Source organism: Anarrhichthys ocellatus, unplaced genomic scaffold (assembly GCF_004355925.1).
Source record: "Anarrhichthys ocellatus isolate YVR2014 unplaced genomic scaffold, GSC_Weel_1.0 scaffold1132, whole genome shotgun sequence".
Classification (NCBI taxonomy): Eukaryota; Metazoa; Chordata; class Actinopteri; order Perciformes; family Anarhichadidae; genus Anarrhichthys; species Anarrhichthys ocellatus.
In genome coordinates, this window is record NW_022281106.1 from 1 (window position 1) to 11,276 (window position 11,276).

Genomic DNA, 11,276 nt, shown 5'->3' on the forward strand with positions numbered 1-11,276 from the left:
AAACTTCACCACTCCATCACTCACATTAAGAAGACTCTACAGGTGAACACATGAACTCATGATATCACCATCAAACTTCACCACTTCATCACTCACATTAAGAAGACTCTACAGGTGAATAGAGTCACAACATGAACTCATAGATATCACCATGAAACTTCACCACTTCATCACTCACATTAAGAAGACTCTACAGGTGAATACATGAACTTACAGATATCACCATGAAACTTCACCACTTCATCACTCACATTAAGAAGACTCTACAGGTGAATACATGAACTCACAGATATCACCATGAAACTTCACCACTTCATCACTCACATTAAGAAGACTCTACAGGTGAATACATGAACTCATAGATATCACCATGAAACTTCACCACTTCATCACTCACATTAGGAAGACTACAGGTGAATAGAGTCACAACATAAACTCATAGATATCACCATGAAACTTCACCACTCACATTAAGAGGAGTATTTATTGTATTACAAGTTTACTGAAATGTTATGTTTAAATATGTAAATGAGGCATTATGTAAAGGAAACTTTTGGTGAATTTAAGAGAAATCTACAAACGTAAACAGACAAAGTAATAAAATAAATGTTTTGTTTCCTCTAGTCTGAAAGACGACGTGTTATAGAAGAAAAATAGATAAAAATCAGAACTATGTTTTTACCTGTTAGTGTCTGACCTTAAATTAATGTTATAAAATAAGAGATTCTGCCTCCTTTCACATCTATTATTGTTAAATTAATAGTTTTTCAGCCAAATATCGAATTTAAATTGCTTGTAACCTCTGACTTTGATAAGCAATTATTTCATTTTATTTTATTTCAAATTTTCTTCCAGTAACAAGAATGTAGCGAAGAAGTATAAAGTATAAACACGTCAAACATGTACTTCAGTACATTACTTCTGTAAATGTACTTTTTTATTCTTTTCAATGAATGTCTTGATTGAAGCATTATATTTAGTTTAAAGCTTCACACTGTAGAGCTGGTTGGCCCTATCCCACTGAGCAATCTACAGTAAGTTAGTGAGTATGTAAAGTAAATGCTATTTTAAAACACTGCACATGAGTCATCCCACACGAGTCATGGAGGGTCAAAGGTCTGCAGAATGTAGTGCTACAGCAGCTGTTACCACTAATTAACACCATCAGCCTGAATGAGAGGAAGTAATCTCTGATTTTAGCAGTTTCGTTCCTGAACTGCAACTTCTACTAAAAGGCTCCATCTTTTATCTTTTTATATAAAGAAGAGAGTGAATCATATGCCAAGTTACGTAACACAATTGTAGTCAAGCATCCCAAAAAAGTTAGAAACCAAAGCACTGACTGACCTTGCTTTGGAGGCTAAACACCCACTTTTCCACTGTGCATTTTTGCCGCCTTTATCCTTCATCAATACTACAGATAATACTTGAATGTTACACAGAAGAAGCAGGATGATATATTTATCTAATATCGCAGATCTTTAAGCTAACCTACTGACCTTTTCTTAAAAGCTATATCTTTGAGAAGATATAAAAATCAATTCCTCTTCTACAAATTGAGCCAAATTGCAGCAGTATTTTAAAAAAATAAACTACTACTGTGCTGCATGTGTATCTATAATATGTGCACAGTGTATGATATGTAGTGTTCCCTCATCAGGCCAAGACTCATGAACCTTCTCATCACCGACACCGGGAGGAGGTGCACTACGTGGACGAGTATGGCCAGCCAATCGCTATGCAGGTGGAGGCCAGAAGAGGGCGTGGCCACAGGAGGCGGCAGTCTCATTGCACGGTTGACTGCAACGTCCCGACGGAAAGACACTGGGAGGCCCTGAGAGCCATGGGACTGATGGAGGGAGAGAGAGGCCAGGGAGACGGCTACAATGCCGGGTGGGTAAAGTGGGCTGGAAGGCTCCACGGTGGTGACGTTAAGAGTTTGGGATTAGTTTGGGACAAGAACTGAAAGATGGAATTGAGGTTTCAATCAATGATTTTTCTTATTTGTGTTGGTATTTTACGAGTTTCAGTATCTTAATGTGAAGTGAAAGCAAAAGTAATGCCACTACTGAAGATAATTAGCAGTAAGACTTAGATGAAGCTTTGAAACAGGTTGGAGACCAAAGAACAGGACTTAGGGTTTTGGGTAAATGTTCCCAACTGGGGTAACAGTTTGAGTAAGAGTTGTGGACTTGGTAAGGTTATTAAATGGGTAAATATTTGGTAGAGGCACAACAGAGTGGAAAGGTGGTTAAATGATAACATTGTGTGAATGGGATAAAGACTTGGGATGGAGGGTACAAGGTAGACAGATGGGATCAGGTAAAATTGCAGGACTGTGAAATATTTCTTCTGAAATCAGAATTAGAGACAACAGTTGGGACAGGGTTAGAATTGTGAACTGGGTAAAGGTCTGTAACTGGTGGAAAAAGGAAGGAGTAGCCATTAAAAAAGTAGAAAATAGGTAAAAGTTTGGACATATCGTGACACTTTGGGAAATGGGATAAAGAGTTATGACTGTGGGTAAGAAGTTAGGAAGATGTAAACAAACAAAGACTGAGAACAGAGTAAAAATCATGGGTGGGTTCTAACCAGGGTAAAGTTTGGGAAAAGGGAAAATATTGGTATCAAGGAATTAATCTGAATATGTGGTACTGGGTAGACATTTGGTAATTAGATACAATTTGGGGATCAGGATTAAACCCTCCTACCTGGGTAATTTCCCAGAAATTATGTGAATAATTAATAATCGGATGAACAAATAGAACAGCAAAGGTTTGGACTGGGAAAAAGCTTCTCTCTCGTCAATCGTTTGGAGAAGAGTACAAAATGGGAAATTATGTAAAACTTTGGGACTGTGTTCAAAGTTTGGGATTAGAGTAAAAGATTGTTGTTGGGGGTAAACAGTTAACAGTTCGGTAAAAAGTTAGATAAGGGAAATATTTTGGAAATGGAAGGAACGTTTGGAACTAGAGTAAAAGTTCTGGATTTGGTTAAAGAATTTCGGACCAGTGTGCGAAGTGTGAAAACAGAGAAGAATTTTGGGATAAGGGTAAGAATTTTGGAATGGGCGAAAAAGAGGCTCGGACTGCCGTAAAGGTTTGGGAATGGTCTAAAGTGTACGGACTGAAGTGAAAGGTATGAAAAGAAGACTTCTACTTCTGTCTATCGATGATTCAAATCGAGGGACCACAATTTTTGTACTCGACGGTTCGGTTTGCAAGGTCAGCATGACCGAGTCTCTTGGCGCTCTCATAAATATTCAGGAGTGGAAGGTTGTTCTGCTGAGACAGCTGTCAGTGCAATGCATGCTATTATTATACATGTGGATGAAGACTTGTGAATATTCATAGATTAATTTACATACCAAGGATCCTGCCATTTCCATTCATGCACATTTGAACAATAAATAGACCTACGTACTCTCTCCCTTGTAAATTCTCTTTGACTTATAAAACATGACCGAATGCTTCCTCTTCACAGGCCTTACTATGGTCACATGACCATGTCACCTGACCTGTACTCCACCAATAGTCACATGATGATGTCGCCCAACGTCTATTCACCCAATGGCTACCTGCCCAGATCATCCAACGACCAGCACCCGGGTAACAGCTACCTGCCCAGCGTCTCTTACAGCTTAGATCACCTGGACAGACTGGACTACCAGGTGATTTATTCTATTCTGAATTTATGTTTGTGGGTGACTTACATCTATTCTGATAAAGTTTTTCTATTCCAGGGCCAAGAAATGTTGCCCTACCAGCCAAACTCAGAGAGCTGTCTGATTGGCTGCTACAACACTGAAGAGATGGAGCCGAAGAATTTCCCCAGACAGGTAGATCATTTTCGTTGATTTGCATCACTACTGTTTTACTTCCTTCATCTTTTTGCTATTCAGTCATTCCCTTTTTGTACTTCTTTCTCTCTTACGCAGCCTCTATAACAATACAGTTTTTGAAAGCAATAACGCTGGTTTGGTGCAACTTTTGTACTTTGAATAAATTCAATTAAAATGTTCTCTTACTTTCTCTGTAGTCCAACTATCGTCCTCCTTGGCAGTCTGATCGTTTTCTTGGATACCTTCCCCTCAGTGAGCTCGACAGCGGGCTGGGATGTGGCCCTGACAGCCCCCACCACCAGATGGCACTCTCTGAGGCCGAGACAGACGCCATGTCGTCGCTGCCGGGCCACACCCCTTCCTCCCAAGGCTCTTCCTCTTCCTCCGAGTCCCTAATCTCCTCTGAACCCAGCGACTCCGGGTTCCACAGCGTCAGCACCGGGGAGCACCGGCGACTACACAAGATTCATGGGAGCCACGCCCACCGTCAGACTCAGAATCTCCGCTCAGGCCACTCCCCTCGAGAGCAGAGAGGACGCTGGGATCTGGAGTCCATCCCCGAGACGACGCCGATGACTCACTCCGGGGCGCCACAGGCCTCCCGCTGCACTGTGGGTAACAGCACGACCACAACGGTTCACTTCCACAGAGCTGAGAGGAGTCCCACGTTACCTCGCCACCGCTCGCCGCCTTCCCCTTCCATTGGTGAGTAAAGCTCTTCAAATCATTCTCTTTTGCTACTAATCTAATGACATATCCTACTGATTCTGAAGACAAGAAAATCAGAGAGATGTGATTATTTATCCAAAACAGTCCTGAAAATGGATCAGGAATTTCAGGGATGTTTGAGCCAAAAATTTCAATATTTTTGTGTCTGTACAAGTCTGTTGTTTGAAAGATCTCTGTCTGGTCAGCAACGAGAGCAGTTATGCAGGCTTGTCGCTGCCCATTATCTGACATGACAGTACAGAAAAAGCCAAGGAGAGGTAGTGTGAATAGTGTGAAGTAGTGAAGTGGGAGTGCACCTCAAAATACGTGAGGTGTTTGGCTATATCACAAGTTTGGTAATCGACTTCTTACAAAACCAGGCTGATGCACTCGTGGTGATTATGTGACTTCAAGGGATTAAGAAACATTGGTCACTGTAATGACGTGTTAACAGCAAAAAGGAAGCAAACTTTTCGCGCAGCGCAATTAGATGACGGCATTCGTATTTCAACTTGAGCAAGAGTTTCACATGACTGTGTTACGAAAGCCTATCAGCGTTGAGATTGTCCTCCTGTCGTCGCCGACATCCTGACTTTGTTAAATCAGAAATAGTGGAAAAAAACTATCCAGAGCTTGACCTCATATTTGTACAGTGACGGACGTCAACGTCAACAATAAGGGTGGATGGAGCTGCTACATTGTTAGCATAGCCTAGCACAAATCGATCCAACCTCCATTCAGAAAACAAGCATTTTAAAAGTTGTTTGCTTGTCGTCTTGTGGCCAGACCTTTTACTTTTACAAATCTGTAAAATTCCGTCCATAGTTGATGAAACGTTGTTGGTATCTACACAGAGGTAAGCCACCCCCCCTTGACGATCCGGCAGTCAAACCAGCGTGACTAACGCAATACTGAAATTTTGCTTCCCATTTGTTGTGACCAGAGCATTATAGTGCAACAACCACCAATGAGAGGTTTAAGGAAAAATTCAGGTGAGATCACAAACTGGACGCCACGATCCCGTGATATATAATTCACCTTTAGGATGAAGATGAATGAAGTATTTATTGGAGTGAGAACATAACAATAAATCCCATTAACCCTTTAGGCAGTTGTGTGAAGCATCAAAGTCTTTGTGGTCTTAACACCAAGGACCCACAGCTCCCTTGTTGAAACACTCCCACGGTGTAAGGAAAACGGCTAAATGGTGGTTTATATATCGAGATGTCATGTAACCTGGTGACTTTCTGTTCTGCAGGTTGTCATACTGAGCCCTGCCAGCGGAGGGCGCTGTGGTTGGAGCAACAGCAGCAGAGTGGAGGCGGCATGATCGAGGCTCCGGGCCGGAGTCGGACATTAACAGATTTGAGCGAAGGCCAGCGCCCCCGCCGGGCCAGTCACCCCAACATGGGCGACCCAAACAGCCTCCAAGACAGCCAACCAGGAAAACCCAGCAACACGCTGGGGCCGAGGAGCAGGGCCAGTTATCCCAGTAACTATCAACCTACCAGTCACCTCGGCATAGACATAACCAGTCTGACCAATCACCAGAATGCACTGAGAAACAGCCAGGGCGTTAGCCGGAGCCGAGAGGAGGACACCCTCTCTAAGAGTCCTGGATCTGGCTCCAGCGGAGCGTCGGACTGGCGTGGCTTTCAGACTCTCGGGAATCGCCCCCGCATCCCTAAAGGTTCCCCGGTTCCTTGTTACGGCACGCTGGGGGCCCCACAACACAACCCCCACTCTCCGCCGTCTCCCCGCTCCAGACTGTCGAATCAGAAGTCAGTCAGGAACCAACTGCTCAGAGCACGAGCCTACCGGTTGGCCAGGGAACGCAGCGAGGTCACGACGGATGAGGAGGTGCGAGGAGGCGGGGAGAGAGATGGCGAGGAGACAGGAGAGGACGGCCCGTGGGCGGGGCGATACTGGAACCGGACCGAAAGGAGGCGCCACCTGGCGTTGTCGCGGCAACACAGGGAGAGGAGAGGAGGAGGAGGAGGGGAGGAGCAGGCCAGAGGACTTCAGGGGTCCATGTTGTCTCAGACGGTGCTGGAGCTGAGCCACATGAAGCAGAACCGACTGAGGAACAGCAAGCTGCTTGATGATTGGACGACTGTGGAGGAGCTGCTGACTCATGGGACACGAGTGGAGAGCGACAGTCAGCTATGTCCCAGCCCTCTGCTATCGGTTACTACTGTCTGAGTGGTAAATAATGTCAGATATTCATAAAGATATCATGTTTACTGTCAATCCTTTAAGAGAGAGTGTCAGAAAATGAGGTTTATTTGGTCAAAAGTTGAGGTGTTCGCCAGCAAACTTGCTTGCTAGTTAGCTGTAATTACTTACTGTAATGAGGCAGACTCATTAAGATCTAGATCTCTTTTTCAAGAGAGACCAGCTTCCATACTAACATGTTATTTAGAATTCCAGAAAGAGATGTAGTATGTCTCAATAGAGAGGCGAAGTCCCTCCCCTTCCAGTGTCCCCTATGGGACCTTATTTTGGAAAGGAATGTGTACAGTAGTCGATGGCAGGAAACCTGCATTTTGCCATAGTTACACCTATGTATGTCACTTTGAAAGATCATTTTGCACGTCAATAAGGTGCATTTTGTCGTAATACTGTTGGAAGTATAAGACATTGAAAATACGTAATTAGAAAAACAACACACCCAAAAGGTTTTGTAAGTGTCTCTGAAGCTACGATGCCTGTGTATTTCGTACCAGGATGTTTTCACACCAACAACAACGAGGTCTCACTCGTTCTTTCTCTTCCTGGCTGATAAAAAGAGTCGCTGGATGACACACATCAGGTATAGCTAAGTTAGCTAGCTAGCTAGAAAAGTAACGGCCGTGTTGGTGACGTATACCGTGTGAGACCGGAGACGTAGTTCACTGAGCGGTGACGAAGACAAACTTTCTGGACTTGCAAAATTATCTTTTAAATTGACAAACATCATACAGTATGTGTAATTCATGGCACAATTCAAACGGGATCATAATAATGTTTGTGTCTCGCCGCTGACTACCGTACATATTTTTTTCCGAAATAAGGTCCCATGGAGGACAGCGGACAGGTCCTGACTTTGCCTCTCTATAGTACGTAACATGCGTAATGCCAAAAATACCAGGATGTACTACTGCATCCAGAGCCAGCATAATTTTCTAGCTATTCTGACCCACAATCTGATTTAGATAAAAGAGCTTGTTTGTTAAAAACTGCTGCTGCAATTTACATTTATTTGGGCAGTTTGGTGAGAGCCTGATGGAATCAACCATACAGTCAATGTGTAGCTGGAGAAACAAAAGCTAAAAGATGCTAAAAGATGTGTAGAGATGCAGTGTTGGTGTTAACCTTCACTGGGTTTGACAATACTAATGTTTATTGCCCTCTTCACATTGCATTGTAACATGTTAAATAAAATGTTAAAATAAAAATATATAAATAGATGGTCTCAGACAAGAGCTGATGATGAAATTACCGTAAAAATACGGTTAAATTGGACGCTCATTGCATTCTAAGTGAATCTGGATCTCATAATTATAACGACGTGGCCAAAACTACAAACTAGGGATCAGGAGGAAAAATCACCAACAAGCTCAGCACAAAAAAAAGGTTGAAATCAGCAGAAATGTGCGGCGATGTCATCAACTCTGGAGAAACTGATTGAATCTGAACTGAGTTAAAAACCAACACTATGACAAGAACCTCCGATCTGAACGCTTGAGTTTCTGCAGGTTTGTAACGGGACACTAAAGAGCTGCGTGAGCTTCACACTGCAGCAGTTAACAGACTCACTGGGAGTACTGGTCAGACTCTTCACACACCAGACTGCCAATGACTGGGTCTCACATATCACACAATCGGTTTGTGTTGCCTTGTGGGAAAAGTGTCTCCATCTTTCTGGTTTTACTGCCTTTGTTTCCGTCTCCGTGCCATTAAATGTCCAAGCTCGACTGTCTGAAGTTAAAGCTTGTTATGCCGGCACCTTTCTGATCAAACAGCCTCTAAATCCTCTAAGACGCCGTTTCACCACGACGATGTTCTTTTTTAAGTCTCCGCATTCACCGCTCTCTCCTGGGTGGTTTACAATTTCAATCTCACACAGACTTGTAGTGTAAATAAATGAGACGCGATAGAGAGGGCTCCATGAAGCACTGTGTGCAACCGGGTTTATATTTCTAAAGACTTCTATTTGGTTGAAAATATTCTGATATATTTAGTGATTATAGAGGTCTGAAGAGGAATCTTTAAAGGAATAAACATTAAATAGTTAATTATTAACACAATTGACATCATGATTACATCACGATGTTGGCTGGAGGCAAAGGACAAAGAAAAGAATGGAGGCAAACGGGAATCACCTCAGGGTTGTGGGCTAAAGTTACACATCCAAAATGGCATCTGGATGTGTTGTTGGGTGCCAGAATTGATATTGCATATACTTTTAAGCTGAAGAACTCGTGATTCTAGACTCTAGAGAGCTACAATATCGCGGAACTGTTTCACAGATGGAGAGATAATGTTGATAATAGTTTAGCTTAGTCTTCTGCTAACCTCCTCCAGGATAAACTATTAGTGAGATGAAGAGATGGCCCGCTGTTGAGTCTTAGTTGTGCAGCCAGTGTAGCTTGAAAGCATGGTGGGATAAAAAACAACAACAACTAAGTAGCGGACAGTTGGCTACTTAGCTAGCTTACTAATTCCACCATGCCTTAATGCTACACTGGTTACAGAAAATGCCCAACAGCAGGTTGGTGGCTGCTGGGTCAAACGGTCCCTCTGCCTCATTCCTCTTCGCTAGGAGGTTACTTCTTTGGAGACTAGCTAGCGAGCTAACTAGCCAGTTTTGTAGATGGACAAGATAGCTAGTTAGCTACCAAGCTGTCCTCTCTTGCTAGCCAACGTTAACTAAAATGTTCAGAGAATATTTCTGCCTCCACCTACGCTTTGCCAACAAAAATGTCATCATGTTTACTAACAGAACAGGGGTCTATGTGAAGTTCCACCCAACAGACGGTTAGCTTAGCATAACTGAAAGCTAGCCTGGCTAGAGCAGATCAAAATAATCGTCCATCAGGTAAAACTTTAACTAACAACATATAGTGTGTTAATTATTGAGCTTTAGAGAAGCTGGTGGGCCGATATTAGTTACCTTTAGACAGAGCTTCATGCTAAGCTAAGCTGACCACCTGCTGGCTGTAGTTTCTTATTTAAAGCTAGGATAGGCATTTTATTTTGGGGCGTCATTAGATATTAAAATCCATAATAATCTTTCAGTAAATTGTAATTCAAGTGGTCTTAATGTATTTATATACGTTTGTGAATAGTGAGTACACGGAATATGAACGATACTCGGCACAGATCACTTTGTTGTGTTTAGTTACAAAATGAGACATCAGCAGCAAATCCAACCAAACAATAGAACTTCATCTTCACTTTTAGTCAAATTCAGGTAGTTTCTCTTTTCCAAAATATCACATCAGATTCTTTTGAATCACCTGAGAGGTCCGTCTTTACTGTTGTAGTGCGATTAGGAGACAAATCATCAATATCTGTGTCGTCTTGTCACATACACGCTATAAACCAATATGGGTGGTCGGATTAATCTGTGACTTGCTAATCAGGGTTAAATGTTATGATGTAATAATAAGTTAAACAATGAAACTGTTCAATGCAATTTTGTTAAAGATGAGAAAATATTCATTTATTTTCATATTCTGTGGAGGTTCAGAGGAAATGAAAATCCTGAAGACAGTTTTAGTGTCATGAAGTTGGACTCGTCAAATGAATATATTTAAGGGTTTCTTTTTCTAAACTGTGTGTGAGTGTGAGAGTGTGTGTGAGTGTGTGGTCATGCAAGAGAGACAACATGAAGTTTGATACTAACTCGTTAGTAGTGTTTAGCCAAAGATTATTGTGTAACTTTGGTTTGTGGACAATCTAGAAGAACTATCACTGTATGACTTAAAGGTATATTTTAATAATCATATTAGTTTTTATATTCTTTATCCTTATATATTATATACTTTGCCTTCAGTAGGTTACTTCTGCTTTCTCACCGACATCCTGCGACGCTAGTGTGCGTAGACGCTTGTGTACGATCAACTGTTAGCATCAGCACGCTTTTATTATCGCAGTCTCAGCCTACAGCATGCTAACTCCCAATTAGCACAGAACGAGCATTTCAATGATTGCCTAAAGTGTCATGAGTGACAACAAATATTGTCTTGTATTTTTTTTTCACAGACTGGGCTTTTATTTTGAAAAACATCTGAAAGGAAGCGATGCTTCTAAAAACCATTTATAATCTGATTTGTTGAAATAAACAAGTGGAAGTTGGAGGTGGTCGTTGTGCTGATTACATGTGCATTTATATAACACAAACATCTTAATTGTGATCTTGTTTTGGGAGTCAGAAGAAAAGATACGAGTATATTTTGAGTAATGATCTTTAATTTCAAATCATAGGAAAAAAATATGTCCTTGAAATTAAAGCTCTATTTAAAACATGTATTCTCTCTATAAGTTAATTTATATCTATATCTTAAGACGTTCTAGATTACACAATAAACTAACGAGAATTTATTGCAAGCGTACAAATTAAATTGTCTATTTGTCATCAAACAGTTCAAACCTCTGAACCATGAATAATAACGTGTTGAATGAGATTTCTTTGATTTGTGTTCTGAAGTGAAGTGAAGTCACTTCTCTCTGTGGCACAAAC

At 41.7% G+C, this 11,276-nt stretch overlaps 1 protein-coding gene across 2 annotated transcripts; it reads left to right on the forward strand.

Moving 5' to 3' along the window:
• The first annotated feature begins 605 nt into the window (after positions 1-605).
• Positions 606-10,965, forward strand: LOC116377338 (uncharacterized). Of its 2 annotated transcripts, XM_031838948.1 has the most exons (5): positions 606-1,893; positions 3,484-3,670; positions 3,743-3,838; positions 4,039-4,546; positions 5,808-10,962. In XM_031838948.1, exons 1-5 carry the CDS (start codon positions 1,739-1,741, stop codon positions 6,749-6,751), a joined length of 1,890 nt encoding a protein of 629 aa, XP_031694808.1. In that variant the 5' UTR covers positions 606-1,738; the 3' UTR covers positions 6,752-10,962. The 2 variants fall into 2 exon arrangements, with proteins under 2 accessions (XP_031694808.1, XP_031694807.1); XM_031838947.1 differs by having other exon boundaries at positions 3,484-3,838; positions 5,808-10,965.
• The last annotated feature ends 311 nt before the right edge of the window (positions 10,966-11,276 follow it).